The sequence below is a fragment of the Somniosus microcephalus genome, chromosome 9, assembly GCF_052327205.1.
Source record: "Somniosus microcephalus isolate GS21.2 chromosome 9, FLI_Smic_1.0, whole genome shotgun sequence".
NCBI lineage: Eukaryota > Metazoa > Chordata > Chondrichthyes > Squaliformes > Somniosidae > Somniosus > Somniosus microcephalus.
Window position 1 is genome coordinate 60,743,198 of NC_140995.1, and position 21,252 is coordinate 60,764,449.

Consider the following 21,252-nt stretch of genomic DNA (forward strand, 5'->3'; position numbering starts at 1 on the left):
GCATGGGATCGGGAGGTGGGGGAGAGAGAAGCCGCGATCGGGGCTGGGGGAGGCCGAAGGCTTCCTTGAGGAGCCAAGAGGAGCAAGAGTGCCTCATCCGAGGATTCCCCTCCACCGTGGTTGACCGGGCCCTCGACCGTGTCTGTTCCATTTCCTGCACTTCTGCTCTCACCCCCTCCCCTCCCTCCCAAAACCACAAAAGGGTTCCCCTTGTCCTCACCTTCCACCCCATCAGCCTCCACATTCAACGGATCATCCTCTGCCATTTCAGCCACCTCCAAACGCATCTTCCCCTCTCCTCCCCATTCAGCATTCCGAAGGGAGTGTTCCCTCAGCAACACACTGGTCCACTCTTCTATCACCCCCAACACCCACTTCCCTTTCCACGGCACCTTCCCATGCAAGTTCAGGAGTTGCAATACCATCACCCCAGCTGAGTAAATACACCTCCCTCTGAGCACCACCTTATGTTCTTAAATGGCTGAAGAAGAACTTAAGAATTATGAGCAGGATTAGGAGTAGGCCATACGGCCCCTCAAGCTGCTCCACCATTCAGTAAGATCATGGCTGATCATCGACCTCAACTCCACTTTCCCACCTGATCTCCATATCCCTTGATTCCCCTAGAGTCCAAAAGTCTATCTATCTCAGCCTTGAATATACTTAAAGACTCAGCATTCACAGCCCTCTGGGGCAAGAATTCCAAAGATTCACAATCCTCTGAATGAAGAAATTCTTCCTCATCTCAGTCTTAAATGGCATACCCCTTATCCTAAGACTAAGCCCCTAGTTCTAGACTCTCCAGCCAGGGGAAACAACCTCTCGGCATCTACCCTATCAATCCCCCTCACAATCTTATATGTTTCAATTTGGATACATTACACTCGGTCCCTTCATCTAAGTCATTAATATAAATTGTATAAAGCTGAAGCCCAAGCACTGATCCTTGCGGCACCCCACTAGTTACAGTCTGCCAACCTGAAAATCACCCATTTATCCCTACTCTCTGTTTTCTGTCCGTTAACCAATCCTCTATCCATGCTAATATATTACCTCTAACCACCATAAGCCCTTACCTTGCGTAACAACCTTTTATGTGGCACCTTATCGAATGTCTTTTGAAAATCCAAATATACTACATCCACTGGTATCCCTTCATCTACCCTGCTAGTTACATCCTCAAGAAACTCTAATAAATTTGTTAAACACGATTTCCCTTTCATAAAACCATGTTGACTCTGCCTAATCATATTATGATTTTCTAAGTGTCCTGTTACCACTTCTTTAATAATGGATTCCAGCATTTTCCCGATGACTGATATCAGGCTAACTGGCCTATAGTTCCCTGTTTTCTCGCTCACTCCTTTCTTGAATAGCGGGGTTACATTTGCTACCTTCCAATCCGCTGGGACTGTTCTAGAATCTAGGAAATTTTGGAAGATCACAACCAATGCATCCACTATCTCTTTTAGAACCCTAGGATGTAGGCCATCAGGTCCAGGGGATTTTTCAGCTTTCAGTCCCCTTTGTTTCTGAAGTACTTTTTCTCTACTGATCTTAATTACTTTAAGTTCCTCACTCTCATTAGTAGTTCCCCACTATTTTTGATATGGTCTTTGTTTCTTCTGCTGTGAAGACAGATACAAAATATTTGTTTGAAGTCTCTGCCATTTCCTTATTCCCCGCTATAATTTCTCCGGTCTCAGTCTCTAAGGGATCAACACTTACTTGTAGAAGCTCTTACAATCTGTTTTTATATTTCTTACTAGTTTACTCTCATTCTATTTCTCCCTTTTTGTCAATTTTTTGATCATCCTTTGCTGGTTTCTAAAGCTCTCCCAATCCTCAGGCTTACTACTATTCTTCGCAATATTATAAGCCTCTTTTAATCTAATACTATCTTTAACTTCTTTAGTTAGCCATGGATGGATCACTTTTCCTGTGGAATGTATATTTGTTGAGAATTTTGGAATACTGCTTTAAATGTTTGCCACTGTCATACCTTTTAATCTAAATTTCCCAATCTACCTTAGCCAATGGGAACAGTAGCATAGTGGTAATGTTACTGGGTTACCACGGCAGCTGGGGAATTTAAATTCAGTTAATTAAATAAATCTTGAATAAAAAGCTTGTATCATGAAACTATCAGATTGTCGTAAAAACCCATGTCCATGTTCTTTAGGAAAGGAAATCTGGCGGTCTGACCTATATGTGACTCCAGGCCCACAGTGGTTGACTTTTAACTGCCCTCTGAAAAGGCCTAGCAAGCCACTACGAGACACAATAATAAGAATAAAACCAGACGGTCCACCCGGCACTGACTTCGGCACCGGTTATGGACACGACAACTGCAGACCCAGCCCAGTCGACCCAGCAAAGTCATCCTCACCAACATCTGGGGGCTTGTGCCCAAATTGGGAGAGATGTCCCACAGATTATTCAAGCAACAGCCTGACATAGTCATACTCACAGAATCATACCCTTCAGCCAATGTCCTCCATCACCATCCCTGGGTATGTCCTGTCCCACCGGCAAGGGTGGCAGCACAGTGGTATACAGTCGGGAAGGAGTGGCCCTGGGAGTCCTCAACATTGACTCCAGACCCCATAAAGTCCCATGGCTTCAGATCAAACATAGGCAAGGAAACCTCCTGCTGATTACCACCTACCGCCCTGCTTCAGTTGAGGAATCCTCCATGTTGAACACCACTTGGAAGAAATACGGAGAGTATGAAGGGTGGGGGGCTTCAATGTCCATCACCAAGAGTGGATCGGTAGCACCACTACTGACCAAGCTGCCGAGTCCTGAAGGACATAACTGCCGGTCTGGGCCTGCGACAGGTGGTGAGAGAACCAACATGAGGGAAAAACCTAGTTGACCTCGTCCTCACCAATCTACCTGCTGCAGATGCATCTGTCCATGACAGGTGGCAGTGACCTGTCACTGTGGAGACGAAGTCCCATCTTCACACTGAGGACACCCTCCATCGTGTTGTGTGGCACTACCACTGTGCTAAATGGGATAGATTCAGAACCGATCTGGCAGCTCAAAATTGGGCATCCATGAGGCGCTGTGGGCCATCAGCAGCAGCAGAATTGTATTCCACCACAATCTGTAACCTCATGGCCCAGCATATCCCATACTCTACCATTACCATCAACCCTGGTTCAATAAGGAGTGTAGAAGAGCATGCCAGGAGCAGCACCAGGCGTACCTAAAAATGAGGTGGCAACCTGGGGAAGCTACAACATAGGACTATATGCATGCTAAAAAGTGGAAGCAGCATGCTATAGACAGGGCTAAGCGATCCCACAAGCAACGGATCAGATCAAAGCTCTGCAGTCCTGCCACATCCAGTCGTGAATGGTGGTGGATCATTAAACAACTAACGGGAGGAGGAGGCTCCATGAATATCACCATCCACAATGATGCTGGAGCCCAGCATATGAGTGCAAAAGACAAGGCTGAAGCGTTTGCAACCATCTTCAGCCAGAAGTGCCAAGTGGATGATCCATATCGGCCTACTCCCAAGGTCCTCACCATCACAGGAGCAAGTCTTCAGCCAATTCGATTCACCTCACGTGATATCAAGAAATGGCTGAGTGCACTGGATACAACAAAGGCTATCATGCTGAAGACTTTTGCTCCAGAACTAGCCGCGCCCCTAGCCAAGCTGTTCCAGTACAGCTACAACACTGGCATCTATCCAACAATGTGGAAAAATGCCCAGGTATGTCCTGTCCAAAAAAAGCATAACAAATCCAATCTGGCTAATTACTGCCCCATCAGTCTACCCTCAATCATCAGCAAAGTGATGGTAGGGGTCAGCGACAATGCTATTAAGCGGCACTTAGTCACCAATAACCTGCTCACTGATGCCCAGTTTGGATTCTGCCAAGACCACTCGGCTCCCGGCCTCATTACAGCCTTGTCCAAACATGGACAAAGGAGCTGAATTCCAGAGGTGAGGTGAGAGTGACTGCCCTTGACATCAAGGCAGCATTTGACCAAGTGTGGCATCAAGGAGCCCTGGTAAAACTGAAGTCAATGGGAATCGGGGGGGAAAACTCTGCACTGGCTGGAGTCATACCCAGCACAAAGGGAGATGGTTGTGGTGGTTGGAGGTCAATCATCACAGCCCCAGGACATCGCTGCAGGAGTTCCTCAGGGCAGTGTCCGAGGCGCAACCATCTTTAGCTGCTTCATCAATGACCTTCCCTCCAACATAAGGTCAGAAATGGGGATGTTCGCTGATGACTGCACAGTGTTCAGTGCCATTCACAACTCCTCAGATAATGAAGCAGTCCATGCCCATATGCAACAAGACCTGGACGACGTTCAGGCTTGGGCTGATAAGTGGCAGGTAACATTTGTGCCACAGAAGTGCCAGGCAATGACTATCTCCAACAAGCGAGAGTCTAACCACTGCCACTTGACATTCAACAGCATTACCATCGCTGAATCCCCCACCATCAACATCCTGGGTGTCACCATTGACCAGAAACTTAACTGAACCAGCCACATAAATACTATGGCAACAAGAGCAGGTCAGAGGCTAGGTATTCTGCGGCAAGTATATCACCTCCTGACTCCCCAAAGGCTTTCCACCATCTACAAGGCACAAGCCAGGAGTGTGATGGAATACTCTCCACTTGTCTGGATGAGTGCAGCTCCAACAACACTCAAGAAGCTCAACACCATCCAGGACAAAGCAGCCCGCTTGATTGGCACCACATCCACCACCTTAAACATTCACTCCCTCCACCACCGACGTACGGTGGCTGCAGTGTGTACCATCTACAAGATGCACTGCAGCAACTCGCCAAGGCTTCTTCGGCAGCACCTACCAAATCTACGACCTCTTCCACCTAGAAGGACAAGGGCAGCAGGTGCATGGGAACACCACCACCTCCAAGTTCACCTCCAAGTCACACACCATTCTGACTTGGAAGTATATCGCCATTCCTTCATCGTCGGTGGGTCGAAATCCTGGAACTCCCTCCCTAACAGCACTGTGGGAGTACCTTCACCACACAGACTGCAGCAGTTCAAGAAGGCGACTCACCACCACCTTCTCAAGGGCAATTAGGGATGGGCAATAAATGCTGGCCTTGCCAGCGATGCCCACATCCCATGAATGAATTTAAAAAAAGCCCCTCATACCTATGAAACTGGCTTTATTTAAGCTTAAGACTCTAGTTTCAGACATAAGTATTTCATTCTCAAACCCTTGGGGCTCGAATTTCACAGGGCCGTGGAGGTGGGAATGGAGGTGTGTGGGTTGTTAAAATTACAAAAAGTGGCGGGCGGTCCCAACCCCGCCTCCATGCAATTTTCAAGAAATCGTGTTTACTGCTCTCGTCTCCGTCCCACCTCCAAGAGGCAGGATAGGCCCTTAAGGCCCTTAACAAGCACCAAATTGCCTGTATTATCCCATTTTGAAAGGCCTTGGTGATTTTAACCCTTTTCCAACATGAAGCACGCCTGCTCTGAAACACGACGGTGAAACCTGGCAGGAGCACAATTGGATTGCTGACTATTAGCTGCAGCTCCACCATTAAATAGGATATTTGATCAGCCATCATTTGCAGGTGGCAGGACTTTGTTGTCTCAGGTCTGGGGGAACTTTTAGAAGGCATAACCACAGCTGTGGAAGTTTGGAGCCTGACACCCATCTCCAGTGTGACCTCCTGGGAAACCCCTCTCGCCACCTTCACTGAGCGCTTCCTCAACTGAGGCATATACCAAGTAATCCTAAACCCTCAATGTGGAAGTCCCATTAGCGAAATGACACACGCCACAACTGCAGCAGTAGCCATCAAATTTTTTATTTACAGTAACCATCTGATGGCTTTTTAACATTAAACATCAAATTTCACCCAAGTGACTACCCTTGTGACTATTTGTGCAGTATCTTTCTCTTAAGCGTGCTCCTACGTGGTGCTTCCCCTGTGGCTTCAGCAGATGTGGAGGCCCCTTGCTCACTTTCTTGCTGCTCCTGTCTCGACACCTTTGGCGGGCGTCCTCTGGGGATGCGAACCTGTGAGGGCTCGCCAACAGTCTGCTGCTCCTGCGGCTGTGCAGGGGTTGAGACACCGATCTCAGTTGGGTGGGGGCTCTGCTGGGGCTCTGATCGAGGGCTCTGCAGTGGCATGGAAGTGTGAGTGTTTGGAGAGGAGCCCCCACTTCCTTGATGTCTGCCACCAACTTCCCTCTCATGGGTCAGGTCCCCCTCAGCGCTTGCAAGTGGCTTGAGAGCACCTTGCTGCACATCAGGGGGGCCATGGGGACCCGTATCTGCATTGGCAGTCCTACTCAGAAGGACTTCCATGAAGGTCTGGTTTCTCTGTTCAATAGATGACCATCGCTCCTCCAGAGATGTCATTCTATTCAGAATACTCACCATGTTTTCTGCACTCTGGCGACTTATCACCTCCATGGAGGTTGCCATCCTTTTCATGGTGATGCGTACATGCGCCAATGACTCCACAAAGGCTCTGCTCATGTTCACAATGGACTCCTCCATTCGCTCCACACTCGCAGCGACCCTGGAGACAAAACCTGCCAGAGACTCCTGCATCTGTTCCTGGAGTTCCAGCACCACTGATCTTGTGAATGGACCCAGAGGCAGAGGGTTGACATGCAGCTGAGCCGAGCTGGCAGAGTACTGCGCCCTCTGACGAGGACTCTCCACTGCTGTCCCTGTCTCCACCATCTGCTGATGCTCACTTATGAGCTGTGATACACCAGGTGACAACACTACTCTATCTCGCGAAGGTCCCGCCGAGGTGTGAGTGTCTGCGCTGATGCTGGGTGCGCTGAATTCTGCTGACGCTGCGCCCTCAGAGGTTGCAACTTCCTCTGAGGAGTCTGGATGCTCAGGCTCTTCCTCCTGGCTAGTGGGGACAGGTGCTGTCGATGGTCCTGTGGGGGAGTAAAGGAAAGAGTCAGAGATGTGATGCCAAGGTTACATGCACATTGCATATTGCAGATGATCATAAGTCCATCTGTTAGAGCTTCAGAATCATTATCAGTGACTCATGCAATGTCAATGAGAGAGATGGAAAACTATTCTGTCACCAGCTTGCTGTGATGCACCCGTCTGTCCGTCCCCCACTTGCACATCGTCCTCCACTCCCACGATCTCCAGGACCGCCTCCTCCCAGGGGGTGAGCTGGGCTACTGAGGGTGGCCCTCCTCCTGTCCTTGCTGTTTCCCTCTTATTGTGAGCTCTCTTTTCCTGCAATGAAGGAGACAAGTGGAGTTTGAGTGAGAATGAAGGAGTGAGTGTAGAGAATCCATAGCATAGATGCTTCGAAGGAGACAAAGATGGAGTGAGGTAGCAAGACCAAGGGCCCTCCCTGTATGTTGCAAGATGTTTTCATAGCATCACAGTGATAGGGAGTGTGAGGGCTGCATAGTCGAATAGTTAGGTGAATGTGACCATAGAGAGAGAGGGAATGGGTAAGGGTGCATGGGTCAGTGTCAAGTGGGATGTGGAGGAAGAGATTGCTAAAGCTGAGTGCTGGTGAGGAGAGGCAATGGGGGTCAGGTTGAGGGTGATGGGAAAGTCATACTCACTTTTCCAGTGTGCAGAAGGTCATGAAACCTCTTCCTGCGGGTTATCGACAAAGAGTTGACCTCCTGGGCCACCTGGATCCACACAGCCTTGGTCTGCTGGGGAGGCTTCTTCCTCCTTGAAGAAGGGAAGAGCACCTCTTTATTGGCTCTTGCTCCCTCCACTAAAGCTTGCAGGACAACGTCATCAAACCTGAGAGCAGACCTCGGTCTCTCGCTGGTCATTCTGTCTCCAGGTCCCTCTAACATGAAAGGCCAAAACGTTGGCAGTCTGCAGAAGAAGCAAGGCTTGTTGCAGACCTTAAATGCAGCAGCAATGATGATGTCATCGGAGGCGAGGTTCTGACTGAAAAAATGAATTGGGCCATGGGTTCCCACACACTGGAACTCAATTGCCCACTTAAGTTAAAATCGCTTCATTCTCCCACATCGATTTAGAATCGGGTGACTAACACGAAAAGCGGATTACACGACCCCAGCCCGCCCCAGTAGCAAAATCGAGCCCCCTAGGGCAGTCATTCTCACCTCACCTCTGGAATTTAGCTCTTTTGTCCATGTTTGGACCAATACTGTAATGAAGTCTGGAGCCATGTGTTCCTGGAGTGAAACCCAAACTGAGCATTGGTGAGCAGGTTATTGATAAGTGCCACTTGATAGCACTGTCGATGACACCTTCCATCACTTTGCTGATGATCAGGAGTAGACTGATGGGGCGGTAATTAGCCAAATTGGATTTGTCCTGCTTTTAGTGGCCAGGACATACCTGGGCAATTTTCTACATTGTCGGGTAGATGACAGTGTTGTAGCTGTACTGGAACAGCTTGGCTGGAGGCGCAGCTAGTTCTGGAGCACAAGTCTTCAGCATTACAGCTGGGATTTTGTCAGGGCCCATAGCCTTTGCTGTATCCAGTGTGCTCAGCCATTTCTTGATATCATGTGGAATGAATCGAGTTGGCTGAAGACTGGCTTCTGTGATGGCAGGGACCTCAGGATCATCCACTCGGCACTTCTGGCTGGAGATGGTTGCGAAAGCTTTAGCCTTGTGTTTTGCATTCACGTGCTGGGCTCCGCCATTATTTGCTTAAAACCTGTTATATCTCTAATTTTTTCCAGTTCTAACGAAAGGTCTGTTACCTTTATACGTTAACTGTATTTCTCTTTCCACAGATGCTGCCTGACCTGCTGAGTATTTCCAGTGTTTTCTGTTTTTGTTAATGTTTTTTATATCCTTGAATATAATTGCGCAGTTAGAAATAAATGTGAATTTTTCTACCCGTATGATGTGGCAAAGGAACACAGAAAAATGTCTTTAAAACAGAGAGGGAAAAATTGGATCAGTATAAGACTGCAAAAAACTGCCAAAGCAATAACTAACAAATACTTACTGTCCATAAATATTCCACTTGATATTCACAAATTTCTGAATGACAGGATGCCTTGCTAAGTTGAGCAATTCATAGCAAACAATGAACTGCATCTGGACAAACCAAAGAAATTTACTTCAAACTCAGAAAAAGCATTGAATATCAGAATATAAGCTTCCTTCCCTCTATAAATGTTTTCATTTGCTTATAACTTGACACCAGCTACTGAATTCACCTTTACATTTGGTAACTCCAGGTATATATAGCTTAGAAATGGCAGTACACACAATCAACCTTCAGAACTGCACACATGCAGTAAGCTAGTCCAGTCTCACTCAGGGCTTAAAAGGTACTTAAGCTGGACTGCACCCATACAGCATTTCTGTATCTTTACCCAAAGAGAGTATACCTGTAAATACCTTTGCAATGGCCTGTGGGGACAGACAGGTCGGAGTATAGTGTGTAGGGGATGCCTTCAATTCATACAACATGGCTTGTTGCTGGAGTCCTGAGTATCCTCCAAGACCCAGATCTCCAGCACTGCCTCCAGTCTCCTTTCAATATATTATTTTTTTAAAGAATCATTCTTTTTTTTTAAAAAAAAGCTCCTGGAGTAAATTTTTGTCCTGTCCACATTCAATATTCACTTATGTGCATTTTACAGCATAGCCACTGCAAAGCTGGGAATCTGGGTAAATGCCATCTATGGTTTCCTTCTATTCATTTAAAGACACAATTTATCTCTTACAATAGTGACCAATGTTTCCCAGAACCTATCAAGATAGGCCATACTTCTACAGTGTGTAGAAGGTGCGGAATGAAGAAAAGCAGTAGCTTTGAAGATGTCCAATCCACTTGTAAAAACTTTCCCCAACCATTGGATCTGGTGACCAGAAAATAAAGTAATTAACTGTCAATTTCAAATATGTGTACATGTGCAGTTTGTTACAGTCACTGCTGTGGAATCTACCCCACAATATAAATGGGTAGTTTCTACACCATTAGAAGCTCCAGCATTGGGATTACGGAAACGTGGCTCAAGGATGGCCAAGACTGGGAACTCAACAGCCAGGGGTATTCGATATTCAGGAAAGATAGGCAAAAAGGAAACGGAGGAAGGGTAGCATTACTGGTTAAAGAAGGGATTAACACAATTGTAATGAAGGATATTAGCTCTGATGATGTGGAATCTGTATGGGTAGAATTGAGAAATACTAAGGGGAAAAAAACATTAGTGGGAGTGGTATATAGACCTCCAAACAGTAAGGCGGAGGTTGGGGATGGCATTAAAAGGGAAATTAAAGAAGCGTGCAATAAGGGCACAGCAGTCATCATGGGTGACTTTAATCTACATATAGATTGGGCCAACCAAATTAGTAACAATACTGTGGAGGAGGAATTCCTGGAGTGTTTACGGGATGGTTTCCTGGACCAATATGTCGAGGAACCAACCAGAGATCAGGCCATCTTAGACTGGGTATTATGTAACGAGAAAGGATTAATGAGCAATCTTGTTGTACGAGGCCCCTTGGTCGGAGCGATCATAATATGATCGAATTCTTCATTAAGATGGAGAATGAAGTAGTTGACTCAGAAACTAGGGTCCTCAATTTAAATAAAGGAAACTACGATGGTCTGAGGAGCAAGTTGGGTAGGATTGATTGGGGAATGGCACTCAAAGGGTTGACGGTGGATAGGCAATGGCAAACATTCAAAGACCGAATGGATGAGCTACAGAATTTGTTCATCCCAGTTTGGCATAAAAGTAAAACAAAAGAGGTGACTCAACCGTGGCTAACAAGGGAAATTAGGGATAGCATAAGATCCAAGGAGAGGACATATAAATTGGCCAGAAAAAGCAATAATCCTGAGGATTGGGAGCAGTTTAGGATTCAACAAAGGAGGACAAAGGGATTAATTAAGAAAGGGAAAATAGAATATGAGAGTAAGCTTGCAGGGAACATAAAAACTGACTATAAAAGCTTTTATAGATATGTGAAGAGAAAAAGATTGGTGAAGTCAAGCGTAGGTCCCTTGCAGTCAGAATCGGGGGAATTTATAATGGGGAACAAAGAAATGGCAGACCAACTAAATACATATTTTGGTTCTGTCTTCACAAAGGAGGACACAAATAACCTCCCAGAAATACCGCGGAACATAGGGTCTGATGAAAGGGTGGAACTAAAAGAAATCAGTATTTGTAGGGAAATGGTGTTAGGAAAATTGATGGGACTGAAGGCCAATAAATCCCCAGAGCCTGATAATCTACATCCCAGGGTACTTAAGGAAGTGGCCCTAGAAATAGTAGATGCATTGCTGGTCATCTTCCAGAACTCCATAGACTCTGGAACAGTACCCATGGATTGGAGGGTAGCTAATGTTACCCCACTATTCAAAAAAGGTGGCAGAGAAAAAGCGGGGAATTCTAGACCGGTAAGCCTGACATCGGTAGTGGGGAAAATGCTAGAGTCCATTATAAAAGATGTAATAGCAGAGCACTTGGAAAGCAGTGACAGGATCGGACAAAGTCAACATGGATTTACAAAAGGTAAATCATGCTTGACTAATCTACTGGAATTTTTTGAGGATGTAACTAGTAAAATAGATAAGGGAGAACCAGTGGATGTGGTGTATTTGGACTTTCAGAAGGCTTTCATTAAGGACCCGCATAAGAAATTAGCGTGCAAAATTAAGGCACATGGGATTGGGGGCAAGGTATTGACTTGGATAGAGAACTGCTTGGCGGACAGAAAGCAAAGAGTTGGAATAAACGGGTCATTTTCCGAGTGGCAGGCAGTGACTAGTGGGGTACCGCAAGGATCGGTCCTAGGACCCCAGCTGTTCACAATATATATTAATGATCTGGACGAGGGAATTGGATGTAATATCTCCAAATTTGCAGACGACACAAAGCTGGGTGGGAGGGTATGCTGTGAGGAGGATGTCGTGAAACTCCAGTACGATTTGGACAGGTTAGGTGATTGGGCAGAAACATGGCAAATGCACTATAATGTGGATAAATGTGAGGTTATCCACTTTGGTGGCAAAAACAGGAAGGCAGATTATTATTTGAATGGCAATAGATTGGGAGAAGGGGAAGTGCAAAGAGACCTGGGTGTTCTTGTGCACCAGTCGCTGAAGGTAAGCATGCAGGTGCAGCAGGCGGTTAAGAAGGCAAATGGTATGTTGGCCTTCGTAGCTGTTGTGTATGTAATATGTGTGCTACTTTGAACCTATGGACAGGACTGCACTACTTGTTGGGCGTAGTGATACGCAGTACCACTCCTGGCCATAGGGGTATAAATAGTACTGTGGGTACTGATCCCCCTCAGTTCCCGCCTGTGGGCATGAAGTAAAGACCTATGTATAGTCCCTACCTCCAACCAGTAAAGAACTGTTTGAGTTATACGTTTAAGTCTTTGTGTTAATTGTTCAATACAATACACATACTTAACACTGGCGACGAGTCGGTTCGAACCCTGCGGCAGTTATTCCACAGCGGCTTCGTCCAAAGACAGGATGTTGAAGAGAGGTTCCAATCCTCAACACCCCACTGAAAACTGAAGGGCAGCAGAAATCCTGACAGCTTCCAGCGACTGGAAGCGACAGGCATTAGGACCCTGAAGCCTCCATAACCTCGTGGGTAAGCCAGAGCCCGGGAGGGCGCGAGCGGGTAAGCCAGAGCCTGGGAGGGAGCGAGCAAGAGCCACCGAGCGGGTGAGCCAGAGGCCGGGAGCCGCTTCAAGCGGGAGGCGCTTAGCGGGCCAGCGATCGCACCGGTGATAAGGGCTGAAAACCGTTTCGGGCGGGCGGCGCACCAGCGATCGCACAGGAGATAAGAGCCGCAGTCGGGCTGAAAGTCAGCGACGAGAAGCGCGGGAAAACCGCCATTGAAGTGGGCGGGGAGAGCGAGAAGCGCGGGAAAGCCGCCATTTTTCGCGGGAAAACCGCTGGGGAAGAAGGCAGAAGCGGGAAAACCGCCATTTTGTGGGCGGAGGACGACGGCAAGAGCGGGAAGCCGCCATCTTGGATAACAGTAAAAAAAAAAATCTGAGAAATTGCAAATCTGATAAAGTACTACAATGCCTAAACACGGGAATATTAGCAACTTTGATAGTGACATCGAAGATTGGGCCATATATGTTGAACGAGTTAAAAATTATTGTAAGGCCAATAAAATTCGTGAGGCTGATAAAGCACTAACATTATTAAATTTAATGGGTGCGAAGACATACGGGCAATTGAAACACCTGTTATCACCAGATGAACCGGCGGATAAGACGTTCGATGAGATTGTTACTGTCCTGAAAGATCATCTAAACCCCACGCCGCTGATGCTAGCGGAACGATTTAAATTTTACGACAGAAGGCAGCTACAGCATGAAAGCAATGCTGATTATTTGCTGGAATTGCGTAAATTAGCGAAATATTGCCAGTTTGGAACGGGACTGACAGAGGCACTTCGAGACAAATTTGTGTGTGGTTTATTTAAACAGGATACACAAAAGCGACTGCTCGAGGAGAATGAGCTGACGCTTGAGAAGGCGGTCACTATGGCAGCAGCACACGAAGCCGCAGCGAGAGGCACGGCAGTAATGCAGCTACGGTCACCGGAGCTCAGTGCACACAAATTGGGTGTGAGTTCTGGCAAATGTTATCGTTGTGGAAAGACAACGCATGATCAGAACCAGTGTTGGTTTAAAAACCAAGAATGTAGAACTTGTGGTAGGCTTGGACATATAGCTAGAGTATGCAGGTCAGGGAAGAAGACCAGCAACAAGAAGTCACCGCAAGGAAAATACGCAAAGGTACACAAGGTGACCGAACAGGAGTCCGATTCAGACGCTAGCAGTAATGAACTGGCTAGCTTAAGCTGTAATGAACTGGCTAGCTTAAGAGTACTCAACGCTGGTAAGGGTGCAGACCTCCAGACAATTTGGGTCACTCTTCAGATAGAAGGAGTCCAAGTAAAACTGGAATTGGACACTGGATCGGCATTGACGGTCATAAATAAGAAAGATTACGGAAAGTTATTCCAACATATTCCCCTACAGGATACGGGGATTATATTGAAAACATACACGGGGCAAAGAGTGTACCCCATCGGGAAAATAGAGGTTGCAGTGGTCCACAAGGGCGAAGACAGTCAAATAATGGACTTATATGTGATATCTGAAGGAGGTCCTCCACTACTAGGACGGGAGTGGATTAGGAAAATGAATATGGACTGGCATTTCCTACAAACAATAACGAGTGAGAACTCGGTGAAGATAGTCGGCCCAGACTCTGGAACGGATGATGGTAAGCCCAACTCAGGTGCAAAAGACAAAGTTTCAGCACAGAATTCCACTGAGCAACAACAACATAGTTTAACTGTGGATTCTGAGTCTGGCAAGTCTACTGATGTGCCCATTTCTGAGGGACACCGGGCTCGAACTCAACTCCATTTCAAACTACAACAGCAATTAGAACAAATGCTTCGCCGTTTTGAGCAAGAGTTGAATGCAACGAAAGAGTTCTTTGATATAGAGTTGGAGAATCTGGAAAGACAACAGAAGCAGCTGATGGAGAAAATGGAGCAGGAGCACACAAAACGTCTGATGTCAGAGGAGTTAACGGTCAGCCAACTCCTGCATATGCTGAAGGACAGGACTCTGAAATGGGAAAAACTGGAACATGAACTTCAATATTCAAACGAAAGGGGTTCGGAGCTCTCAAAGGTTATTGGAAGAGCTGAGGTGGCAACACAGACTGAGATGACTGCAACAGAGCAGCCCTTGGATGCCAAAAGTACGCTGACTCACGTCAACGTAGAACAACAGACCGCTGAAACAGCTGCTCCGGTAGAGGGATTGCATAGTCCGATCAATCAATCTCCAAAGGAAGTTGAAGTATTAAAATCACAAATGAGGTCACTAGTAAACGACTTGCTGAAAGCCCAGAAAAAGCTGGATGCAGAGGTACACATGAAGAAGTCTCTTCAGGAAAGATGTCTGGATTTGGAACAAGAGCTGGCTAACGTCCAGCTGGGTATGGAGGAAATAGACGACCCTCTCACTGGTCTAGCTCAGGACGACACCGAATATTACGATGTCCTGTCCTGCCCAGCTTGTAACTTCGACTCCCAAAGTGCAGAAATCATGGAGGAGCACCAAAAGTCTACGGAACATCGGGAGAAGCTGGCTCTACGACGGAAACAGGAGGAAGAGAAGGAGGAACTGCGCATGCAGCTGGCAGCTGTGGCAGCTGACAATGGAGCCCAGAGAGTCTCCAAGAAGCAGAAAAGGAAAAGTAAAAACAGAAGATGACCCATCTGAACCATTATCACCTCTACCAGATCACACACGTGGTCCCTCCGAACGGAGCCAATTCAGTTCGGAAGTTCAAACTGTTAAATCCATGGAAGGACTATTGAATGAGTCACTCCAGCAACGTGAACCGACTACACCACAGAGATTGAATCTGTGAACTGTTTTCCGCAGAGACTGAATCTGTGATCTGTTTTGACATGAAGTTATCTATGTATATATGTTATTACGTTATGTTAAATGGGGAGATGACTGTAAAGCTAGGAAGGGAGGAATGTTGTGTATGTAATATGTGTGCTACTTTGAACCTATGGACAGGACTGCACTACTTGTTGGGCGTAGTGATACGCAGTACCACTCCTGGCCATAGGGGTATAAATAGTACTGTGGGTACTGATCCCCCTCAGTTCCCGCCTGTGGGCATGAAGTAAAGACCTATGTATAGTCCCTACCTCCAACCAGTAAAGACCTGTTTGAGTTATACGTTTAAGTCTTTGTGTTAATTGTTCAATACAATACACATACTTAACAGTAGCAAGAGGGTTCGAGTACAGGAACAAGGATGTCTTGCTACAGTTGTACAGGGCCTTGGTGAGACCGCACCTTGAGTATTGTGTGCAGTTTTGGTCGCCTTATCTGAGGAAGGACATTCTTGCCATGGAAGGAGTGCAGCGAAGATTCACCAGGCTGATACCTGGGATGGCAGGAATGACGTATGAGGAGAGAGTGTCGATTGGGCTTATACTCACTGGAGTTTAGAAGGTTGACAGGGGATCTAATCGAAACCTATAAAATTCTGTCAGGCCTGGACAGACTAGATGCTGGAAGGATGTTCCCGATGGTCGGGGAGTCCAGAACCAGGGGTCATAGTCTAAGGATAAGGGGTAGGACATTTAGGACTGAAATGAGGAGGAATTTCTTCACCCAGAGAGTGGTGAACCTGTGGAATTCTCTGCCACAGAGGGCAGTGGAGGCCAGTTTATTAAATAAGCTGGGGGGGCCCCGCGTTGCCAGGGCTGTTTTGGGCCAGGCGGTTTAAATCGAGTCCCAGGCTTTCGTTTGGGCCCTGTCTCTCTGTGAATCTGCTGCCGGGCAACATTTTAAATCGAGTCCCAGGCTATCGGGCCTGTCTCTGTGTCCCTCTGTGAATCTGCTGCCGGGCAACATTTAAAATCGAGTCCCAGGCTTTCGGGCCTGTCTGTATGTCCCTCTGTGAATCTGCTGCCGGGCAACATTTTAAATCGAGTCCCAGGCTTTGGGCCCTGTCTCTGTGTCCCTCTGTGAATCTGCTGCCGGGCAACATTTTAAATCGAGTCCCAGGCTTTGGGTCCTGTCTCTGTGTCCCTCTGTGAATCTGCTGCCAGGCAACATTTCTACCTTTTAATACCTTCAAAGATGAAAGTGAAAGTACTTATAAAACGTTGTTGGTAAATGTTATGTTATTTTTAAAAGAGTTACTAACTTTTTCGAAGCTGGTTGAGCAGATTTTGAGCTGAAAGTAGCTGAAGCAATGGCTGCCCGATGCCTGAGTTAAAAATCATTAGTCGCGCCCACAGACGCAGCGATTGGCCAACCATCAGGTGACTGAACTGTAGGATTGGTCAATCATGATGGCACAGGATTGGTCGAACCTTGACGTCAGTCAATCAATGCTAATTAGCAGATAATGAGCGTAATTTTGAAGGTTTTTTGCATAACGCGGGAACAATTTTTGTCCGACCGAAAAGTAAATACGCTTACGACTGTCCCGGAATGGTAAGCTTTCTTTGGAGGTAACGCACGCGCAGATACGCTCTATAACTTTCGAGCGTATAGCCGGACAGACAAATGTATGGAACCGCTTTATATATATAACTAGCTGAAGTGCCCGGCGGTGCCGAGGCTTTTTCGAGGGCATGTTGTTGTTGGAAGAGAGAGAGAGCGACTGGGGGGAAGAGAGAGAGTGACTGGGGGGGAAGAGAGAGAGCGACTGGGGGGAAGAGAGAGAGCGACTGGGGGGAAGAGAAGAGCGACTGGGGGAAGAGAAGAGCGCGCGACAGGGGGTAAGAGAGCGCGCGACGGAGGGAGGGCGGTGGGGAGGGAGGGCGGGGGGGAGAAGGGAGGGCGGGGGGTGGAGGGACGGGGGAGGGGGGAGGGGAGAGGGGAAGGAGGGGGAGGGGAAGGGGGGAGGGGGAGAGGGGGAAGGGGGGGAGGCGGGGGGAGGGGGAGGGCGGGGGGAGGAGGAAGGGAGGGCTTGAGGCTGAGAGACGGCCTACGGACACGACCGGTTGCCGGGTAAACCCTGCCGCGACGCCCCGCCCCGCACTCCCGAGAGCCCCCGCTCTCGAAGCCCCAGCCGCCCCGCACTCCGAGAGCCCCGCTCTCCGAGCCCGCCCCGCACTCCCGAGAGCCCCGCGTCTCCGAGCCCCGCCCCCCCCCCGGCCGAGAGCCCCGCTCTCCAAGCCCCAGCCGCCCCGCCCCGCACTCCCGAGAGCCCCGCTCACCAAGGCCGAGATCCGCACTCTCGAGAGCCCCCGCCCGAGCCGAGCGCGGAACAGAGAGAGACGCCGCGTCTCACCTGCTCCTGCTGTGCGCGCACCCTGACCCTCGTGGCTGACGCCGTTGCCCCGGGTACGTGACACGGGGGGGGCGGGTGGCGGGTGAGGAGCTTAGCAGAAGCCCAATTACCTAGCTCGGGCCTGGCTGGGCAAGAAAGGCCCAGGCTTTCAGGCCTAAGTAAAAAACGGGGAAAGGTAGGAATAGAATCTTCAGGTTAGAGAAAATATTTACAAATGAGTGATTTTTTTAAAAACAATTTAATAAATTCAATTTTATTTTGCTGTAAATGTATATTTGAAAAGAAAGACGCAGAAAGCAGGAAAAAGAATGGAAGCAAGATGGCGGCTACTCACCTCGGTTCAGAACGATAAGGCCCGCCCACACACAGAGGGCCCGCCGCACGCGGCAGCAAGCCGGCGTACAATTGGTCGACCTCGAGGTCACTCTGTCGCTAATGAGCGGATAATGAGATGCTAATGAGCGTAATGGTGAAGGTTTTTCGGATACCGCGGGCGCGATTTTTGTCCGGCCGAAACGTAAATACGCTTATGACCATTTGGGAAAGGTAAGCTTTCTTTCGAGGTAACGCAGCCGTAGGTAGCCTCTATAACTTTCGAGCGCATAGCCGCCAGACGCACACGTGCAGACAGACAGAAGGACAGAAGGACAGACAGATCGACCGATTTATATATATACTAGCTGAAGTGCCCGGCTGGTGCGAGGCTTTTTCGAGGGCATGTTGTTGTTGGAAGAGAGGGAGAGAGCGACTGGGGGGAAGAGAGAGAGCGACTGGGGGGGAAGAGAGAAAGCAACTGGGGGGAAGAGAGAGAGCGACTGGGGGGAAAGAGAGGGCGGGGAGGGAGAGGGCGGGGAGGGAGAGGGCGGGGAGGCGGGGAGGGTGAGGGAGGGGAGGGGGGCGGGAGGGAGGGAGGGAGGGGGAGGGGGGAGGGGAGGGGGGGAGGGGAGGGGGGAGGGAGGGGGAGGGGGGGAGGAGGAGGGGAGGGAGGGGGGAGGAGGGGAGGGGGGAGGGGGGGAGGGAGGGAGGGGGAGGGGAGAGGGCAGGTCGGGGGAGGGGGGGAGGGGGGGAGGGAGGGGAGGGGGGCGGAGGAGGGAGGAGGGGGGGAGGGGAGGAGGAGGGGGAGAGGAGGGGGTGAGAGAGACAGAGGGAAGGAGAGAGAGAGGGCGAGTGGCCCGCGGGCCGCAAATGGAGCCAAGCCCCGAGAACAGGCGTGAGCCGGCTTGAGGCTGAGAGACGGCACACACCCGGTTGCGGGGTAACCCTTCCCCCCCTTCCGAGCCCCCGTCCTCCCGAGCACCGGCCGCGTCGCCCCGCCCCGCACTCCACTCCCGAGAGCCCCGCCCGCCCCGCAGTCCCGAGAGCCCCGCTCTCCGAGCCCCGGCCGAGCCGGCTTGAAGTCCGCCGATTTGCGGCTGTGCGAGACGGCTGGCGGGCCCGGTTGCCAGGGTAACCCTTGACGCTCACCAAGCCCCGCCCCCCGGCCGAGCCAGAGAGAGAGACGCCGCGTCTCAGCTGCTCCTGCTGCGCGCTGTGCGCGCACCCTTTAGTAAGGTACGCGGCGTGGGCTGAGGCCCGCCCCTCCAGCCTTCGAGTGGGGCCGGGAGGTGCCTAGCTCGGGCGTGGGTGCGGAGGAGAGGCCGAGGCTTCGAGGCCTACCTGGAAAAACGGGGAAAGGTAGGAAATTAATGAGATTAGATATAAGTTAATGACTTTCTAAATCATTTTTTTAAAAAACAATAGTGTGTTTTAAAAGCAAGGTTTTTTTTAAAGACGCAGAAAGCGGAAAAAGAAAGGAAAAGTTTGGAATCAAGATGGCGGCGACTCACTTCGGTTCAGAACAATAAGGCCCGCCCACACACGCACCGATTGGCCCGGCGGCACACGCCAGCAACCCGGCGTACGATTGGTCGAGCTCGAGGTCACTCTGTCGCTAATGAGCGGATAATGAGATGCTAATGAGCGGAACGTTAAGGTTTTTTCGGATACCGCTGGGCGCGATTTTAGTCCAGCCGAAACGTAAATACGCTTAAAAACCGTTTTGGAAAGGTAAGCTTTCTTTTGACGTAACGCACGCGTAGGTACACCCTGTAACTTTCGAGCGCATAGCGCCCAGACGTGCACCTGCAGACAGACAGAAGGACAGACAGAAGGACAGACAGAAGGACAGAAGGACCGATTTATATATATAGATAATAAGATAAGATAAGATAGACTAGCTGGGGGGAGCCCGGCGTTGCCAGGGCTGTTTTGGGCCGGGCGGTTTAAATCGAGTCCCAGGCTTTCGGGCCTCTCTGTGTCCCTCTGTGAATCTGCTGCCGGGCAACATTAAAAATCGAGTCCCAGGACTTTTGGGCCTGTCTGTCTGTCCTCTGTGAATCTGGTGCCGGGTAACATTTCTACCTTTCAATACGTTGAAAGATGAAAGTTATAGTCCTTATAAAACGTTTTTGGTAAATGTTACGTTATTTTTAAAAGAGATACTAACTTTTTCGAAGCTGGATTAGCAGATTTGAGCTGGAAGTAAATGGGGTTTTTAGCTTGAGGCAATGGCTGCCAGATCCCTGAGATGAAAACGATTAGTCCCGCCCACACACACACACCGATTGGTCAACCATCAGGCGACTGAACTGTAGGATTGGTCAATCATGACGGCACAGGATTGGTCGAACCTTGACGTCAGTCACTCAATGCTAATTAGCAGATAATGAGTGGAATTTTGAAGGTTTTTTGCATAAGGCAAGCGAACAATTTTCGTCCGAGCGAAAAGTAAATACGCTTACAACCGTCCTGGAACCGTAAGCTTTCTTTGGATGTAACGCACGCGTAGGTACGCCCTATAACTTTCGAGCGTAAAGCCGGACAGACAAAACGTACGGAACCGCTTTATATACAGACTTGCTGAAGTGCCCGGCGGTGCCGAGGGTCTTTTGAGGGCATGTTGTTGTTGGAAGAGAGAGAGAGAGCGACGGGGAAGAGAGCGAGCGACGGGGGGAAGAGAGAGACGAGAGAGCGACTGGGGGGGAAGAGAGAGCGACTGGAGGGGAAGAGAGAGAGCGACTGGGGGGGAAGAGAGAGAGCGACTGGGGAGGGAAGAGAGAGCGACTGGGGGGAAGAGAGAGAGCGACTGGGGGGGAGAGGGAAAGAGGAGAGAGCGACTGGGGGGGAAGAGAGAGAGCGACTGGGGGGGAAGAGAGAGAGCGACTGGGGGGAAGAGAGAGAGCGACTGGGGGGGAAGATGAGAGAGCGACTGGGGGGAAGAGAGAGAGCGACTGGGGGGAAGAGAGAGAGCGACTGGGGGGGAAGAGAGAGAGCGACTGGGGGGGAAGAGAGAGAGCGACTGGGGGGGAAGAGAGAGAGCGACTGGGGGGAAGAGAGAGAGCGACTGGGGGGAAGAGAGAGAGCGACTGGGGGGGAAGAGAGAGGAGAGCGACTGGGGGGAACGAGA

At 49.3% G+C, this 21,252-nt stretch overlaps 1 protein-coding gene across 1 annotated transcript in view; it reads right to left on the bottom strand.

Annotated features, from left to right (window-relative positions):
• Positions 1-21,252, bottom strand: part of LOC147112415 (uncharacterized) — a 164,674-nt gene that overhangs the window by 86,363 nt on the left and 57,059 nt on the right. The window contains exon 6 of the mRNA XM_085998175.1: positions 8,964-9,077. Within this exon, the coding sequence (XP_085854301.1) occupies positions 8,964-9,077 (114 nt within the window). The remainder of the gene's footprint in view (positions 1-8,963; positions 9,078-21,252) is intronic.